Genomic DNA, 19,263 nt, shown 5'->3' with positions numbered 1-19,263 from the left:
TCAGACACCTATTTGTAAAAAATGTCTGTGGACACACTTGCACTAGTAGTGGTTTATACATTTGGTATTCCTTTTGTTATTGCTTAATGAATATGTACGTATATGGATTTTATGAAGCAAACTGAGGAGATTTATATTTATGAAGGAAACATAAGATTACAAACGGGAAGAACCTGAAACAATTTACTTTTCTGTTTGTAGCAATCTCTGACACCTCTCCTATTCGGACATTGCACCTTGCGCTAGTCGAGGGACTGGAGTCGGCCACCATGGGAGCACAAACGGGAAGAATCTGAAGCAATTAAATTTTCTGTTTCCTACCATCTTTGACACCTCTCCTGTTAGAATGTTGCACCTGATAATATCTTTTTTCCCAGGTTATCTACAATCATATACAAGGTATCCTCGTCATTTGGGTCGAAAAATACCGCATCAATATCTGTCCGTGGACCTATCAAAACCTTTTTCTCATCCACCAAATTGACCCTCTTCTTAAGTTTCACAAACAAACTTTTTGCTCCTCCATGGATCGTCACTCTCTGATCATCTTGTTCTTCTTCATTCACCTCGCAAATAGACAGATTGCGGGAATAAAGGTCATAGTCGCACATCAGCACACCCCCATCATACGCTGCTATGCACCTCACTGGAACAAAGTCCCACTCATGACTAAAACAACGTCTATAACAGGTTGTAGTAGATAAACTAGCAATAGCACTCTTCTCAGATCATGAACGGATCCAACCGAATAAGAATGTCTCCTCACTCGTCCAATACAGGCTATACTGGGACTCATTTTTTTTCAAATTAAAGTTGAACGCAGATATCACAGTTGTCTCCCTCCATTCACCAGTCTCACAAGAGAAGATCTGTACTTTGAATTCGCGGGAATATTCTATGTCGTAGTCGTCATCACCATCATCAGGATCCATTAATCTCACAACTCTGCACCTATACTCCGCATTAAGCTGGATCATATCTCCTGGCTGATAATCTTCCTTGTTGTTATAGTAGGGAAGATCACAGATGAATCCCACTAGTACAAATGCGCACACTTGTGGTGGGGGAAGAAGAGGAACCCACTGGATTGTGTATGGATTGCAGATGTAGTAATCCCGCTGGTTAAACTTGCTTGCGCAGCACAGAACTAAGTCATTATACGTACCTACCACAACTGGCTCTTGTTTCAAACTGTGGAAACTCACCAGTCTTTGGAAAAGCTGATTCAACGGTTTAGAGGACGGGGACATTCTTTTAAGGAATTCCTCCCCTTCTGAATTTATTGCAGTAGTTATTGGCTTTTGCTTACGATCCCTTTGGAGGTATAGAAAACGGCCAATAAAATGAGGATCTCAAATTAGAGTGCACCAACGCTTGGAAACGCACTTGCATTGTGAAACGGACTTATAGGAAGGAAGGCGACAAAAGATTTCAGCCAATAAAGAGTCCGGTAGATCATCGATATTGCTGTTCATGAATTTTGATGATGGCCAACTTGATGTTGTTGCTGATGATCTTTTCTCTTATCGAGTGACAGATATCAACCGAGGGCGGTACTGCTCCTGAGGGGATTACTGACTTATTCTGCTGCGGGCACTCTTCGTAGCAATAGTACGTACCATTAGGACCTCTCATGGCAAGATAGGCACGCATCAAGCTTGGTTTCCAATCTATACTACTCAGAAGGATTGTACTGCACCTAACGAAGCAAAATTTTGCAATTCACGGTCTTGCTTCCAGAATTTCGTCTGTGGATTTGCACCACCAACTGCACGAATCTGCAACAATGTAATAAGCAAAGGAAAAACGAACACCAACAACATAAACACAACAAATCTGGAAGACAGAAACAAAAAAGCAAAGCCAAAAAGAACTGAACTGGCAACATTAAACCAAAACCTACTGTTAGTGCACCAGAAACCACAGGTACTACAAGTCCAATTCAATCCAAAATTTGCAACCTTTGAGATACACGTGCAAACAAAGCATCCTCGATCAGTACCACTGGTTTCGTCAGCTTCGAATCATCTTCGACTCGGAAACGAAAAGGGGCGACAAGGATTGCAGATATGAAGAATTTGGTTGCGCAAAGATGTGAAAGATGGATGAGAGAGAAAGCGATGGGTCTGCGAAATATGGGTTTCACTTAACCCGTTTGTACGCGTAACAATTTTACCTCAATCTAAAATCTCAAACCGTCCATGTTTGATCCAACGGCGAAGAAACACAGCGCATTAGGCCTAGCCCAAGAATCACCCGCCGCACAGAAAATGAAAAAGTGAAAATTGAGCGAGAGAGAGAAAAGTGGGGGGAACCCCCGAACAGAACCCAACAATTGCAAATAAAAAAGTTGCCGACTTTCTTCGATTTTTCGATTCGATACGCCGAAGGAAATGTTGGGTTTAATCAAATGACTGAGGCAATCGCTTTCGTTTTGATTTGATTTGGAAAATTCAGAAGCTTCGAGATGGGTTTGGAAGATGGGAACTCAGAGAACGCGCGGAGCTGGGCGAGGTTTGTAGCCACGTGTCTCGTCGGCGGGGTGGTGGTGGCGGTGGCGGTTGGGACCGGGGTTTCTTTTCTGGGCTCAGAAGAACGCGGCGGACCTCAGCTTCCTTTGGGACTTCCTTGGCGGAGGAAGAAGAACAGACCCGTCCGGGTTTACATGGACGGCTGCTTCGACATGATGCACTACGGCCACTGCAACGCCCTCCGTCAGGCGCGTGCCCTCGGCGACCAATTGGTGGTCGGAGTCGTCAGCGACGCCGAAATCATCGTCAATAAAGGCCCCCCTGTGACTCCTCTCAACGAAAGGTACCAACTTTTTGTGTTAATCAGCTGATTAGCTTCATAATTATGGGTTATGTGAATGTGTGGTTTAGCTAATTACCTTGTTAATTAGGATGATTATGGTTAATGCTGTGAAATGGGTTGACGAGGTGATTCCGGATGCACCTTATGCTATAACCGAAGAGTTCATGAAGAAGCTGTTTGATGAATACAATATAGACTATATCATTCATGGGGATGACCCATGTGTGCTTCCTGATGGGACTGATGCTTATGCTCTTGCGAAGAAGGCCGACCGCTACAAGCAGATCAAACGGACAGAAGGCGTCTCCAGCACCGACATTGTTGGTTAGTTCCATTTCTAGGAGAGGAGCTGATTAACTACTGATATTCTGTATAGAGTTACGATTGTTTAGTTCTCTTATTGCGGCAGTTTGAATTTGTTAGTCTAATTTTAGTATTTGATAATTCCGTGTATAGGGCGTATGCTTCTCTGTGTAAGGGAGAGATCTGTTAATGAGAAGCAGCATCACTCTTCCTTGCAAAGACAATTCAGCCACGGTCACAGTCAGAAGTTCGAAGATGGTGGATCTGGAAGTGGAACCCGTGTGTCTCATTTCCTACCGACATCTCGGAGAATTGTTCAGTTTTCAAACGGAAAGGTAATTTTGTTTCCATAGCTGTTTCCCTACTGGTTATTTGAAATAGAGCTAATGAATGCTTTATGCTTGAATGCAGGGGCCTCAGTCTGACGCACGCATAGTTTATATAGATGGTGCATTTGATCTTTTCCATGCTGGACATGTGGAGGTAATGTGGATGTGTTTACTCACATGATATTTATCTTTTACTGGCTTACAGTACTATTGCAAACACAAATACAAACACGAACACACAAAAAAACAACACAGACACACCTACACATCTGCACTGTTTTTCTTAGATGGGGGATTGTTTTTTGTTCATTCTACTATTATGGTCTTCTTGTCTGTTTCTCTTGTTTTCCAAAATTTGCTTTAGATTTGATAAGCTGGTAAGGGAGAAAAAACTTACTTTTTGGTTACATGGCCATCCTTTTCATATAGATCTTAAGGAAAGCACGAGAGCTTGGGGATTTTCTTCTTGTTGGAATACACACTGATCAGACTGTCAGGTACCATCTCCATCTTACTCACTCTCACATGTTAATTTCTACAACCAATAACCCCTTAATCCTTGAATCTACTTTAGAACCATATAGAGTTTGACAATGATAAAAATCAAATCCAATAGTAAAGATGCAATTGTAGCAGAACATCCTGCACACGCACGTGTGTGTATATTATCTCTTCACATGAAAAGCAAATGACTCCATAAGTCACTTTATACCAAATGTTCTAGGTTTTCTCATTGAATGGGTTTTCAGTAAGCATACTACTTTGAATAGAACGTTGTCGCTTGTCACTACTTTGGAAAACTTGGCTGAGCATCAGTTTATCTTTCATGAAATTTGATTTACTTAATCTACCTTTATGGTTTGCACCCGTTTCCCTGCCTTGTGTGAATTTTGGTGTCACATAAAAATGCAACTTTGCTCTCACCATATGTGTATTATTTCAATTCCTGGTTGCGATAGAACCCTAAACTTTATATATTTCACTAATACTTCAGTTCATGAACGCCCACCTCGTATATATGTTAATTTACTATTGCAAACTCTGATTAGGTTTTTTTTTTTCTTCTTCCGAGTACAAATCCTTTTATTGCATTATATACTAGATTTCAAAATCCACTAGTAATAGCTGTTTCTAATATTTGCATTGCAGTGCTACTAGAGGAGCACATCGCCCAATAATGAACCTTCACGAAAGAAGCTTAAGTGTTTTGGCTTGCCGCTATGTGGATGAGGTTATAATCGGTTCTCCATGGGAAATCTCAAAAGACATGGTGAGCTTGTCTTACATTTGGTCCTGAGTTTGCTTCATTATGCTTTTAGTCAGCCTTCATTCTTCTCCTGTATTCTTCTGGTTTCCTTACAGTTATTTCTTTTCGTCACAAAATTTTCTTATTCGGGAAGTTGGGGATGATTTCTTTTTTTCTCCCCCAACATTTAATGTTACTTGAACTAGAATTTGGGTCTACCAGTAATCTCGTTTGAGTACTTTCCATATTTTTGTGAACTTCACGTGTTTATAACAGTGCTCACATTTATAATTATAAGATTCTTTGTGGAATGTTTTATTGCTGCAGCTCACAACCTTTAACATCTCCTTAGTGGTCCACGGAACAATAGCAGAGAATAGCAACTTTGAAAAGGTAAATTGCAAAACGAGGTCCTAACGCTAATGTATTTACTTCTGTAGCTTTAATTCTGGAGCCGCCAAGATGCATTGGTTATTTACACATTTTTATTTTGCAGGAAGAAGGCAATCCTTATCAAGTCCCAATCAGTTTGGGCATCTTCAAAGTTTTGGATAGCTCGCTTGATATCACCACTTCCACGATAATTAGACGGATTGTATCCAATCACGAAGCATACCAGGTTTCCCCCTATACCTGAACGTCCTTGCATTACTCTTGTTCAAATTTGGACACAATATATAGAATGAAAGTTTCCAGCGTTATAAACATAAAGCATTCATATGTTTAACTGTTGTTTTAGTTGGTATCGTTTTGAAATCTGCTTTAGCATGCTTCAAACGTATGGCTTATCACTATATCTTTTCCTGCAGAAACGTAACGAGAAAAAGGCAGCAAGTGAGAAAAGGTATTATGAAGGCAAGGCTTATGTTTCCGGTGACTGATATACGTAGATCTCTGAGGCCAATACATGGCTAGCCGTTGGGTGCACCTGTTATTTTGGTACTCTTACCAAGTGGTACTAACTTCACAGATGACACAGCTGAGTTTTGGTACATTCACATGATGTTATTCACAGATCCTATTATCACATACGATTCCCGAGTCTTCTTGTCATGCAGCAATATTTTTGTTGTTTAGATCGATATTTTCGGATTCAATCCACAACCAAACTAGTTTGATTTTCCTTCTGTGCCATATCTTTCCCACAAAAGGAATCATCTTTAGACATGAACAAGTTACGAGGTAATCTCTCCGAGTTTGGTTTACTTCTTTTCGTTGTCGAAAACTTGTCCTGTATAGACATGTTTGGCATTGTTAGTAACATGTTGTGTGGCGCTGTAACAACCAGCTGTTCCATTACATGCCATGTGCATCCTTTATAAGTCGATCAACAAACAGTTATGTGAATGGCTATCCTTTGCCCTTGGGGATAAATGCACCGAAAAGTTTCGGCTTGGGCAAGACGGTAGTATACGCATCTTCTCTTGCATGTACATATCACTTGCCACTTACTTGCCGCTTACATGATGCGTAAAAGGATTTTGATCCGAAAAATTAAATAAATTAATGTTCCAATAGGGGAAAGAACAGATTGAACTTATTTATTTCTTCCTAACGAAGTGAGCGATGATCTGAACTCTGTTAACTTGCGAAAATTGTGGTTTGAACAAACCGACCGGCCAACTATCATGGCCAACTGGCCTAATTCAGATTTGCATACTCCTTGTTTACTTAAAAACAAGAAAATGGGAGTGATGGCTCCTCTACAAAATATGAGATCCAGTGGGGTACAAAAGTATCCTGTTTTACATGTGATTATTTTGGGAACTTTAACAAAAAGCTTCCGGTACTGTTCAATTTAAAGAAAAACCACATTTTTACATTAAAAAGTCAATCATGGTACTATTAACTTTACCCTTTATTTTGTTCTTATTGTTAAAATTCAAAGTTTTCAAACCCTTTTCATTAGTTTTCCTGATTAGTTTTGTACATCACAAGGTAAATCAAGAACACAAGATCGGGGTAAATGTCTTCCCACAAATCCGATCCAAAACAATTACAAAACCCATAATTAATTCAAGATCAAATCCAGGTTGCACCACCAAGCTGAACACGTCGTTTTCAAGCAAGACTGAATTATTTACTCGTTTTCTGGACACAGTGGCCACAAGTTCTCCACTGCAATCTCTAATTTTGCAGTTTCTTCTCCCAAAACAACCTTCAACTATGAAATCTGGTGCACTATTCGAGCTCGTGGATCCTCCCATGAACACCTCAGCTGGTGCACTTTTATTTCTGCTGCCAAAAAGATTTGATCCACTTTTCATGGTGAACACTCTGCTGGATTTAGGGTTCTTTCCACATCCATCTTCTCCTCTATATGTATTCCATTGGTCTTGCAAGCTCAACATCTGTTCATTGCAAAAATGGATTTGGATAAGCTTTCATGTATCATATGATATACAGAGAAACGAGCGTATTATTCGGATCAACTGATTTAACTCACGTATGTCATCTCGTACAAGTTTGAATTATATTTATTCGTATTGGTTACTAAACATGCATAATGCAATGAAGAGGAGGATTTGATCATATATAATTACCTGGGGTTTAAGGGTCAGCAAGGCTCTTCCAGCTCCATCCATGAGTACAAGTCCTCCTCTAACGCAACAGTTCTTCCTCGAATAATTGTCTACTCGAAAAGTTAGAATTCCGCGATTGTCAAACACTGTAAATCCATCAGTTCCCTGGAAACTCATGCTGGATCTCTTCCAAACGGTGAGCACAGACGGAGGCACATGAACATCTTCCACCTGATGATGAAACCTTTCTTTCAACGACGCGGCCGGATGTATCCTCGACATGGTTAGCTAGATAGAGAAAATCGAAAGGTGTCGGAGAACACAGAGAGAATGATAGAGAGGAATATGAGTAGTGACAAATGATTTAGCTTTGGTTTTGCTGTCTGAAACTTGAGAATAAAGCTATGTCCAAAGATATGTGTGTATATATAGAGGTAGTAGCCTATATATATATATATTGGTATATACAGTGAAAGGACGTTGGTACGTGGAAACAAAGAGAGAGAGCTTTGTGTTCTCTGTTGTCTAGCTAGCTAACTGGTTAACACTGACTTCTTACGTAGGTCCCCAACTTTTTCAACTCTGCAATATCTACTATGGAGCCTGGCTGTTTTCCTTCTTCTATTCTTTTTCATCATTTTTTATATACAACTTACAATTATTTATATACAATTTACAACTCTTTGACAGCATCAGTGACCAGCCTACCTACTTCACATATATTAACAGGTTGGTTGTACGTTGTAAATTTGTTTTTGTGTCACGTAATCTGGTTCTTTATGTTATCAAGACCAATTTGAATTCTTCGTCCAGTAAAATTACATACAAATGTATAATCGTAATAGATGGTGAAATAACCTATCATGCCAAACTATCTGACGAATAATATAATTGTGTACTGCACCTTATCTTCATAAGTATAGACATCTTATAAAATGTTTTCAGGTTGGAATGTTCGATCTTTTCGTGGGCACATAAAGTGCATGGTCGAGGGTTAGGCCAAGTAATCATTTTATATCATTTGGCTTTGTGAATTCATTAGCAAGCATCATCAATGTCATGTTTTCATGAAAACCTAATAAATGCATCAATGGCACTAATGCCACAGACATAGTGGGACTCTCGATCAATGACATTTTGGTTCATTAGCAAACATCATCAATGTCATGTTTTCATGAAAACCTAAGAAATGCATCAATGGCACTAATGCCACAGACAGAGTGGGACTCTCGATCAATGACATTTTGGTTATGGAGCCGAGTAATGTTTTTGATATACCTAGAACATTGTCCACGTTATGTTAATTGTGTTGTTCACTTTTATTATAATACGTAAAATAATACATCAAGTAACTTGTGTTATCAATGATGATCTTAAAAAAATTTCATGGCCAAACTGACGCATTTGCTTTACAAGTCATGATTATTACTATAAACCTCGATCGATCTGGCTAGGATTAATGGACTCCATGAAGTGATTTAATTCAACCAATGAGCAGCAATTAAGTAAGTACATTTGATGCTCATTAGTCAAAATTTCCTGCATTCATGTGAGTCCATTTGTCGGCATACTGAAACTTTGCACCAGATATTCCCATTTGTATATTTCGATTGGGGATATTATATAATTAAGTTAAGCTAAACATCCTATTTGGTATTTGCCACTCTACATGACCAATATTATTCTAAACCAAGAATATATTTTCGTCTGGTTTTAGTTGGAAAACAAGGGATTTCTTGTTGTCATGTTGTGTGTCGTGATTCGTAATGGGTGATGTCATCCACATACTTTATTAATTTTTATTCTTTGATCTTCTTCAATTTATTCGATCCCGACAACTAATTAGAGATGGATGTATGGATAACTCCACCCATTCATAATATGTAGTTAGCCGATTAATTGGCCATAAAAACTCTTTAAAAAGAACTAATTGCCATGGGGAATAATCCATAAGAAATGTTTCCGATTAAGGGAATGTACATGTAACAGTAAGATTGGACTGACAGATGGATACATAGTAAAAGGAAGAACATATACCATTAGTGCCAATTAATTAATATATCATCGTTGGTATAGAGATTCTTAATTAAACAAGATTGAACTCTTCTATTCCTTCATAACGAAGCGAGCGATGTTCTAAACTATGGTTATTTACAAAAATTGGAATTTAATACATTGTCCTGATCAACTGCCCTGAATTTAGATTTGCAAACTCCTTGTTTAACTAAATACAAGAAAATTGGAGTGATGGCTCCTCTACAAAGTATAAGATTCAGCCCTGGTTTGGTATTGAGGTGATTCTGAAAAAAAATGGCTATAAAAAAAAGCTGAGAGCTTTTTTATGTTTGGTAAACATTTAGCTTCAGTTTTTTTTCACAGTTTTGGGTGAAAAAAAGCCAAAAACACAAAGCTGCAAAACCCAACTTTGAAAAACCAGCTTTTTTTCAAATCTGTTTTACATAAAAGTTTATCAAACACTATAATACTGTTTTTTTTTTCAAAAGCACTTTTACGAAAAAATTTACCAAACACTCTGCTGCTTTATTTCTTATTCTCACAGCACAGCAGAAGCAGTTTTTTTTCAAAGCACAGTAATACCAAACCAGCCCTCAATGGGGTAAAACAGTATCCTGTTTTATATGGGATTATTTCTGTACATCACAAGGTAAATCAAGAACACAAAATCGGGGTAAATGTCTTCCCACAAATCCGATCCAAAACAATTACAAAACCCATAATTAATTCAAGATCAAATCCAGGTTGCACCTCCAAGCTGAACACGTCGTTTTCAAGCAAGACTGAATTATTTACTCGTTTTCTAGACACAGTGGCCACAAGTTCTCCACTGCAATCTCTGATTTTGCAGTTTCTTCTCCTAAAACAACCTTCAACTATGAAATCTGGTGCACTATTTGAGCTTGTGGGCCCTCCCATGAACACCTCAGCTGCTTCACTTTTATTTCTGCTGCCAAAAAGATTTGATCCACTTTTCATGGTGAAGACTCTGCTAGATTTAGGGTTCTTTCCAAATCCCTCTTCTCCTCTATATGCATTCCATTGATCTTGCAAGCTCAACATCTGTTCATTACAAAAATGGATTTGAATAAGCTTTCATGTTTCATATGATATGAGGCGAAACAAGCGCACCGCTCTGATCAACTGATTTAACCCACTTATGTTATAACTCATATAAGTTCGAATTATAATTATTTGTATTGGTTACTAAACATGCATACTACAATGAAGAGGAGGATTTGATCACAAATAATTACCTGGGGTTTGAGGGTTAGTAAGGCTCTTCCAGCTCCATCCATAAGGACAAGCCCTCCTCTAACGCAACAGTTCTTCCTTGAATAATTGTCTACTCGAAAAGTTAGAATTCCGCGATCGTCAAACACTGTAAATCCATCAGTTCCCTGGAAACTCATGCTAGATCTCTTCCACACAGTGAGCACAGACGGAGGCACATGAACATCTTCCACCTGATGATGAACCCTTTCTTTGAACGACGCGGCCGGATATATCCTCGACATGGTTAGCTAGCTAGGGAGAAATGAAAGGTTTCGGAGAACACAGAGAGAATGATAGAGAGGAATATGAGTAGTGACAAGTGGTTTAGCTTTGGTTTTGCTGTCTGAAACTTGAGAATAAAACTATGTCCAAAGATGTGTATATATAGAGGTAGGATATATATCAGACCTTCATGCAAAGGGATTCCCACTTTTTTTTTTAAATAGGAATTAGGTGTGGTATACATTTCACATCGAATTTTAACGATCCGAACAGTTTATTTTGTAAATCTTAATTCATAGATCATTTTTGCAAAAATTCTATTCAATCCGAAATTATTTGCCTATTTAATTATAAGGATTCGACGTAAACTAGGAGTGCCGGCTGTCGACTACCTGACGCCCTCCCCCTTCTCCTTTATCCGGGCTTGGGACCGGCAATGTAAGATAAACTTACACAGACGGAGTTATTTGCCTATTTAATTATTAAGATAAAATTTTATTATTTCTTATATAACAAAGTTTTTGTTAATTTTTTTAAATCCAATTAGATGTCTTAAATATTTCTAATTTGGCTAATATTTTGCAATGATAATCTATGAGGTGTACTTGAAAAATAGACGGTTTGAATCGTTAAAGTTCGATATGGTATGAACCCCACAACTAATTTATATTTAAAGGCTTCGTATATATATAAGTATATACTATGTGAGGACGTATGTACGTTGAAACAAAGAGAGGGAGTTCCCTGTTGTCTAGCTTATGTTGTGGTTAACACTGCATTCTTTCGTAGGTCCCCTTTTTTGACGCTGCAATATTCTATGAGCCTGCCTGTTTTCCTTCTATTCTTTTCCATCATTTTTTATATATACAACTTACAATTATTTGTACTAGGGTATAAGCACACTTTGAGTGTGACCAATTTCATTTTTCTTTTTCGTTTTTTATTAAGGAGTGTGATTAGTTTTTAAATTTTTTAAAAAGAGTATGAGACAATGATGATGGGATCTCTTAATAAAGACATATTTTTCTTAATATTACATAATTATCATTTTGCTCTCTTTATATAAATATTGTGTATCAAAAGTGATGGTAAAATAGGAAAAATGGGGATATGATTGTCATTTTGTCAAAATGTACAAAATTACTATTTTGCCCTCCTCATATCAACATTGTATATTTAAAAGTGAGGGGCAAAATTTGAAGAAAATGAGACAAAAAGTTGACAAGCTCTCTTTTCTTAATAATATAGAAGATAATGTAGATATACAATTTACAAGACTCTTTTACCTCACCAGCCAACAGGTTCCTCTCTGGATCTTTTGGTGAGGATTTTAGGAATTCGTGAATCGTATCTGTTTATCGTATATCGTGCGATCAGTTTTTGTTAAGTATTGTTTATTTATATTTTTAAATAAAAATATTTAAAATAATTTCTGATAGCACGATATACGATAAACGGATAAGATTCACAGATCTTTGGAATCCTCACAAAGATGATCATGAGAGAATCCGGACTCCCTCACCAGGGACCAGCCTACCTACTTTACATACATTTACAGGTTGTTTATATGTCGTGAATTTTTTTTTACTTTATGTTATTGGGATTAATTTGAATTCTTCGTCTAGTAGAATTACATATAAATAGAATCACATATAAACATATGATCGTAATTGACAATGAAATAACTTATCAGGCCAAATTATCTGACAAAAATATAATTGTGTATTGTACCTTATCTTCATAAGTTTAGACATTATATAAAATGTTTTTAAGTTGTAGTGTTCGATCTTTTGGTGGGCACATTAAGTTCATGGTCGAGGGTTAGGCCAAGCAATCATTTTGTATCATTTGGCTTTGTGAATCCATTAGCAAACATCATCAATGTCATGTTTCCATGAAAACCTAAGAAATGCATCAATGGCACTAATGCCACAGACAAAGTGGGACTCTCGATCAAGGACATTATGGTTATGGAGCCGAGTAATGTTTTTGATATACTTAGATCACATCCCACGTTACGTTATGAGATATATTAATTTTATTGTTCATTTTTATTATAATACGTAAAATAATACATCACGTAATTTGTGTTAATGATGATCATAAAAATTTCTCACAAGGCCAAACCGACTCGTTTGCTTTACAAGTCATGATTACTATAAAACTTCGATCAATCTGGCTAAGATTAATGGACTCCATGAAGTAATTAAATTCAAACAATGAACAGCAAGTATATTTGATGCTCACTAACCCAAACTTGCTGCATGCATGTGAGTCCAATTGTCGGCATACTGAAACTTTTGACCAAACATTCCCATTTGTATATTTCAATTGGGGATATTTATATAAGCTCATCCTATTTGCCACTCTATATGACCAAATTATTCGAAACCAAGAACATTTTCGTACGGTTTAGTTGGGAAAAAAAAAAAGGATTTCCTTTTGACATGTTGTGTGCCGTGATTCATTATAGGGTGCTATCCACACCCAACTTTTATTTTTGACACATTCTCTATTAATTTTTGTTATTTTGTTCTCTTCATTTCATTCAATCTGATGGCTAAAAATTGAGAATGGTGTATGGATAACACACCCCCCATTCATTATATGTAGTTAGGCGATTTTGGCTATGAAATTGAAAAAGAACTAATCACCATGGGAAATAGTCCATAAGGAATTTGTTTGATCAAGGGAATGAAAATGTAAGATTGGACTGACAGATGGATAAATACTAAAAGGGAGAACATATACTGGGCACCGTTAGTGCCAATTAATTAATATTTCATCGTTGGTTTAGAGATTCTTAATTAAGCAAGTTGCTTAGTGCCCATTGTTTTGAGTCACTAAAGCACTAACAAATCACTATAACGTATTGAACGCGGGTTCATATTTTATCCATCCAAAGATTATACCACTTTTCTAAAATTGTCAATTAATTTTGATTTTCATTACACATCCTTGACACAACAGAAGTGATAGGTTAAAGTGGGATCACCGTTAGATATAGTTGGTATGCCAGAGAAGTGAAAGAAATTATCATTTTGATTGGGGAGGGGGCTTGGAAAACAGAAAATCGAGAAAAACCGAGTAGAATATCAAAACCGAAAAAATCCAAACCAACCCCAAAGCTAGTGGTTGTTTCGATTTCGATTTTGATGGTTCAAAAATTGAACTGAACTGAATTCGATATAAAGTAATACTTTTATATATATATATATATGTATGTTGAATATTCAATTTTCAAGTCAGCCATTAGACTAATTTCAATTCAAGCCTAGTTATCTTATATTTGATATTTCAATCCAAGCCCATTTCTTAAATCTCCACATTTTTTTTCTTCATTTCTAGGTTTAAAAAATAAAAATTTGAAGAAAAACGAAAACAAACAAACAAACAAAAAAACTAAACTGAAACAATTCGGTTTTTACTTTACAAATTGCAAGAACTAAACCGAATAGTAATTTCAAGTTGGTTTTTTATTTTGGCTAAAAATCGAACCAAAATGAACTAAACCCACCCCTAATTTTGACCCACTAAACGTTATTAAACTCCCAAAATTCATCATATGTCGTGGGAGGCTAGTTTGATTCATATCTCGTCGTTCCCCTTCCAAAAATATATCTTGATTCAGAAACAAATTTCGTAAACTCCAAAAACATGGTTCATTGTAAAAGACACTAGCAATCTAGAAATCATTATTCACGCTGAAACTCACCGATCTAAGATGTTGTTCCAGTTCTACATCAACTATAGTTATCAAGAACTTTTGTATTTAGAAACACAAAACTAATCACATTGTTGACATTCTTTCTAAAAAAAAATAGGCCTTATCATTATGCATGAATATTTTGTACTAGAATATTTATAAAAAAAACTAATGTTTGTTATTTTTATCTCCCTTATTTTTCATCATGTACATGTACAACAATAACAAAAAGGGAGCCTCTCAAATGGAAGCCGACATCCATTAAAACAAAAGGATCAAGTTAGGTGATAAGCAGCCATCGACCTATGTACCTGTTTGGGCCCAAAATAACAGTTTGGGCCGAATGTAGGGTCATTCTCGGCCCGGAAGGCCTTGCGGCAAGAATACCATTGATCATTCAGTACGTGGGCCTCCAAACCTAGGTCGGCTAGGTCGTAACACAAGAGGTCGAATCCTAGTGCCATAAGGAGTCTCGGCAAGACCCGGAAGCGAATCTGGCTCAGTTAAGGACTAGGTTCACAGTCCTAGTGAAGGTAGGACTGGTCGAGTTGATGCTGATCAGGGGAAGAAAACCTAGTCCGAGTAGGTCTATAACTCGACCTTGGGGGGAGCCATTGCTATAAATAGAAGAGGTTGCACATCATTCAGGCCCCCTGCAAATCAATACAAAATTGCCCTGCGCAAATTCTCACAACTTGTGATTTTTCTTTTCCCTTTTGCGCTGACACATCTTCCGTTGGCATCAACAGCACTGTGGAAGCAACCGGTGATATCTTAAGTCGGCATAGATAGCTCTGTCACCGTAGAGTCAGTCGGTCTTGCAGTACCTTCCGTTGGCATCAACAGCACTGCGGCGAGAACGATTGATTACCTATCCAAGTCTCGGTCGAGAAGGGTTTCTAAATCCTTATTGGTCGAGGTCATCTCATCAGCCTTCTTGGCGAAGTGAGGTGTTACAGTTATTACATTCAGCACATTGAAAGCCGAATTTGATATTGAACTTCGTAAGAATAGTAACCTTGTCTTCAGGTTCGAGAGCCCAAGAGGCCGAGACGTGTTCCTTTCTCGGCCGCAATCGCAAGACGCAGAAGTCAGTAGCGCAACCCAACGCAACATCGACAAATTTACTCATCGGCCGATGAGTTGGCACGCCCCGCATTCACCGAAGGACGTAGTTAGCTCATTAATTACTCGGCCTGCGCGCCACGTAGGCTTTGTAGTTTTTAGGGTCAACATTTTGGCATGCCCAGTGGGACCCAGTGCTAAACTACGAAGTTCATGCCAATTGAAACACGATCGGTAAAAAAGAAAACAGCTATGGGAAAGTCGACAGCCGATTTGCCGAGTCAGAGCATAGGACAGAGTGTGCCACAGGCGCAGAATCCCCTTAGCACTACGACACCTGAGTCCACGAGTACGACTCGCCGAGAGAGAGAAGTTAATCTCGGCGGTCAACTCCGTGGTTTAGAAATCCCTAACAGAAACACATGCGTTCTCAATGAAGGGATAGTAGAGGAGTGTGACGAGGATGGTGGTGAAGGATCTGACCCACCAACGAGGTCGTTTCTCTGAAAGCGACTAGACAAGCAGTCTCGGTCAGTCGAGCAGACGTTCAGTCGAGGCATTGACAAGCTGCATGACGCGATACTCAGTTCCAATGATCGACAAACCAGGCTACTCGAAATGCTGGTTAGTAAAGTTGGTGGCAGCAGGCCTTTCGATCTTCTCCAACATTGTCCACCAGGAAACAACCCGGTACCGATTGTACCGGCCGAGCCTATTCCTGCTCCGCTCAAACCAATTAACTTGGAAAAAGAAGGAGGGTCGAATAGTAGGTCAGACGGGACCGACCAGAGGATCGAAGCAACACCTGTTGATATGACCGAAGTTCAGCGGATGATCGACTCGGCCATGAAGAAAGGGCCGAAGTTTCCCAAGTTTATTCATCCGTACCCAGCTTACGTGGAAACGTTTGGATACCCGAAAGGTTTCAAGATCCCAGATTTTAGTCTTTTTGCCGGTGAATCGTCCCTGTCCTCGTTGGAGCACGTGGCCCGTTTCACCGCGCAATGCGGAGATGTTAATAGTGATTTCCATAAGTTACGGCTGTTCAACTTTTCATTGACCGGCTCGGCATTTGCCTGGTACATCAATCTCCTTCCTAATTCCGTCCAAAACTGGGAGGAGTTGGTCGAGAAATTCCACGAGCAGTTTTATCGGCCGGGGATGGAGATGTCAGTCTCTTCATTAGCACGAATGGCTCAAGCATATGATGAATCACCAATGGATTATCTTACCAGGTTCAAATCGGCTAGGAATTGGTGCCGAGTGCCTTTACCCGAAGTCGAATTTGTTAGGCTTGCTTTGAACGGCCTTGACGTCGAATACAAAAAGAAATTCTTGGGGGAAATTTTCGGGATATGTACGAATTAGCCCAACATGTCGAGCAGTATGATTATTTGCTCCGCGAGGAAAAGACTTCGAAGACTCCAACTCGGGGAACGATTTACAAGAACCCTATTGTCAATTATGCATCAACCGAGGATGAATGCGTTAGTGTGGATGCGGCTGAGATAGTGATAGATAAGCCATACGTTTGCAAGGCATTGACTCAGGTTGATTCTAGAGAAGCCAAAAGTCGCTCGGCCACTGAAGGAGCATTGAAACCGTCAAAGGTTTATACTTTTGATATTACCAAGGCCGACGCAATTTTTGACCAACTGTTATCAGCAAGAATCATTAAGCTTCGGCCTGGTCATAACATTCCTAAGGCCGAAGAGCTTAAAGGAAAGGTGTATTGCAAATACCACAATTCGAGCAAACATACGACAAACAATTGCGTTGTATTTCGCGATAACGTCCAAAGCTGGATTGATAATGGCAAACTGAAGTTTCCCGAGAAGAGAATGAGTGTTGATACTGATCCGTTCCCCACGGCAACAGTAAATATGGTCGACGCGTACCTACCCAAGGACAAAGGGAAAGGCAAGGCCGAAGTGGTTGAGACACAATGCCCGCGGAATCAGAATTTTCGGCCACGGTTCATGGCCGATTTTCGTTCAAATAAACCACCTACGGCTTTAACGGGGCCCGCTATTGTCAAACCTATGATGGATTACAGCACCGACGAAGACAGTGGGACGGTGGTTTTGTGCAGGAAATGTAGAGCGAACGTCGACAGTGAACCAGAGGAGAAGCCCTCTTCGCAACCTGTGGCCGCAACTCGGCAAAGGGTAGCCAATGAAGGCCAACACCCCGGGGTTTTTGGGAGGCTCGGTCCTAAAGTACGGATGGAAGAGACACCCCCGGTTAGACGGCGCCTCGATTTTGATGCTTCATTCTATGACGATGATTACTATAAGCGTAATTCTAGCAGTTCAGAATCATCGCGGAGCCAAAAGACCTTCAAGCCTCCCGAGCCCAGAAATCAACGATGGTATACATACCATTCTTCGAGGGGCGTCTACACCGCGTTGTCCAAATCTCAGAAACGCTGGCATCAACGGATAAATTGCATGGCTCGCCGACGAGCAGCCCAAGAAACTTCGACCCCTAAGTGGCGGCCGAAGGACACAGTTGCCACTGATGATGAGCGACCACCTCCAGCAATTATGATAGAGTTGGCTCAGGGGAAACGGTTGGTCGATCAAGATGTCGAGACCATGTTTGAAGAAGCTGATAAACGGATCAAACTTCTCATTCGACCAGGGGAAATGAAGGCACGCCTTGAACATTTCAGGCAAGAGGCCGAAAGCAAATTATCCCCGCTGGCTATACAAGAACCTTTGGTCAAAATTCGACGGAATTTGCATCCCCCGTTCCTTGGGGAGTCTTTGGAGTATATGCGAGAGTTTCATAAGAAACATTCGGCCAACGATCTGTATGGTTTGCCGAAGGCATGCCAGGACACCATTGATCTAGTCCTGACTTGTCCGGATGCTGAGTGGATCATCCAGAAGACCTCAGATCCAGGATTGAAAGCAAGGTTCCAGCACATACGAGAAGCTCGTGTCCTTGGATTTGAAGTCGACCCGTACACCGATATCAATGCAGCCGACCTTCCTTTCTCGCTGGAGGACCTTCAGTATTTACGATATCATTTTGACGTATTTTCGGCGATTTCTCTCTTCGGCCTTACGACCGATGAAATCGCACGTATTGCCCGTCTGGATGCTTATCTCGACACTAGGGATGCTCGGCTATATTACCAGGAGCAGGTTCAGGTCCTGATCCCAAGTACATTGTCAATCTCAACCCTACCTGAGGCGGTCACGCAGAACCAACAAGTCGCCGAAGCAGCTCCGCCGAGTGACGTTATTGAAGAAGGGACAGAAGAGTCTCGTTGTCCGACTCTGGCGACAACTGAGTCCGTAGTCGCCGACCAACCGAACGAGGAGGGTCTTAACCAGATGGGCCCGTCAGTCTTGGACAATATGGAAATCAGTATGGTCCATGTGTTACCTGCCGATTTTCAATCAAGCACGGCTCAACCAAATTTCCTTGATGGAGATGTGGTTGCCGAGGAACCCGGCCACGTTGATTTTGTATCGAGTGCGGAAGGTGAGTCAACAACAAAAGATGATAGTCTAAAGGCCGCTTTGGCCGAATTGTTCCCTCGTTCATCGTCGGCCAAGCTTCACCATTTAAAGCCATTGTATGTGACGGCCCACATCGAGGGATATCCAGTTTCTAAAGTTTTTGTCGACTGTGGAGCTACCGTCAATATCATGCCTCTGAACATCATGAAGGCCTTACGCCATTCAAATGACGAGCTTATTCCGTCAGGAATCACAATGAGTAGTTTTGTCGGTGACAAATCCCACACCAAAG

General features: G+C 39.7%; 3 protein-coding genes and 1 long non-coding RNA gene across 4 annotated transcripts; 1 reads left to right on the top strand and 3 right to left on the bottom strand.

Moving 5' to 3' along the window:
- Nucleotides 1–107: 107 nt before the first annotated feature.
- Nucleotides 108–2,161, bottom strand: LOC108172525 (uncharacterized). Its single transcript, XR_011580175.1, has 2 exons — nt 1,904–2,161; nt 108–1,778 (listed from the first exon to the last, which is right to left on the bottom strand). It is a non-coding gene; the product is annotated as an uncharacterized lncRNA (long non-coding RNA).
- Nucleotides 2,066–5,991, top strand: LOC103433801 (ethanolamine-phosphate cytidylyltransferase-like). Its single transcript, XM_008372093.4, has 9 exons — nt 2,066–2,814; nt 2,903–3,138; nt 3,271–3,452; nt 3,529–3,600; nt 3,876–3,943; nt 4,596–4,716; nt 5,020–5,085; nt 5,189–5,311; nt 5,502–5,991. The coding sequence occupies exons 1-9, from the start codon at nt 2,468–2,470 to the stop codon at nt 5,571–5,573; spliced, it is 1,287 nt and encodes a 428-aa protein (XP_008370315.3). The 5' UTR covers nt 2,066–2,467; the 3' UTR covers nt 5,574–5,991.
- A 535-nt stretch (nt 5,992–6,526) lies between these two features.
- Nucleotides 6,527–7,638, bottom strand: LOC103434040 (protein LURP-one-related 5-like). Its single transcript, XM_017331979.3, has 2 exons — nt 7,236–7,638; nt 6,527–7,043 (listed from the first exon to the last, which is right to left on the bottom strand). Exons 1-2 carry the CDS (start codon nt 7,494–7,496, stop codon nt 6,636–6,638), a joined length of 669 nt encoding a protein of 222 aa, XP_017187468.3. The 5' UTR covers nt 7,497–7,638; the 3' UTR covers nt 6,527–6,635.
- A 2,194-nt stretch (nt 7,639–9,832) lies between these two features.
- Nucleotides 9,833–10,872, bottom strand: LOC103419422 (protein LURP-one-related 5-like). Its single transcript, XM_008357528.3, has 2 exons — nt 10,487–10,872; nt 9,833–10,292 (listed from the first exon to the last, which is right to left on the bottom strand). The coding sequence occupies exons 1-2, from the start codon at nt 10,745–10,747 to the stop codon at nt 9,885–9,887; spliced, it is 669 nt and encodes a 222-aa protein (XP_008355750.3). The 5' UTR covers nt 10,748–10,872; the 3' UTR covers nt 9,833–9,884.
- Between the last annotated feature and the right edge of the window lie 8,391 nt (nt 10,873–19,263).

This window comes from Malus domestica, chromosome 04 (assembly GCF_042453785.1).
Source record: "Malus domestica chromosome 04, GDT2T_hap1".
Classification (NCBI taxonomy): domain Eukaryota; kingdom Viridiplantae; phylum Streptophyta; class Magnoliopsida; order Rosales; family Rosaceae; genus Malus; species Malus domestica.
Note: the sequence above shows the minus strand (reverse complement) of the source record. Positions and strands in the feature narration are given on the sequence as shown.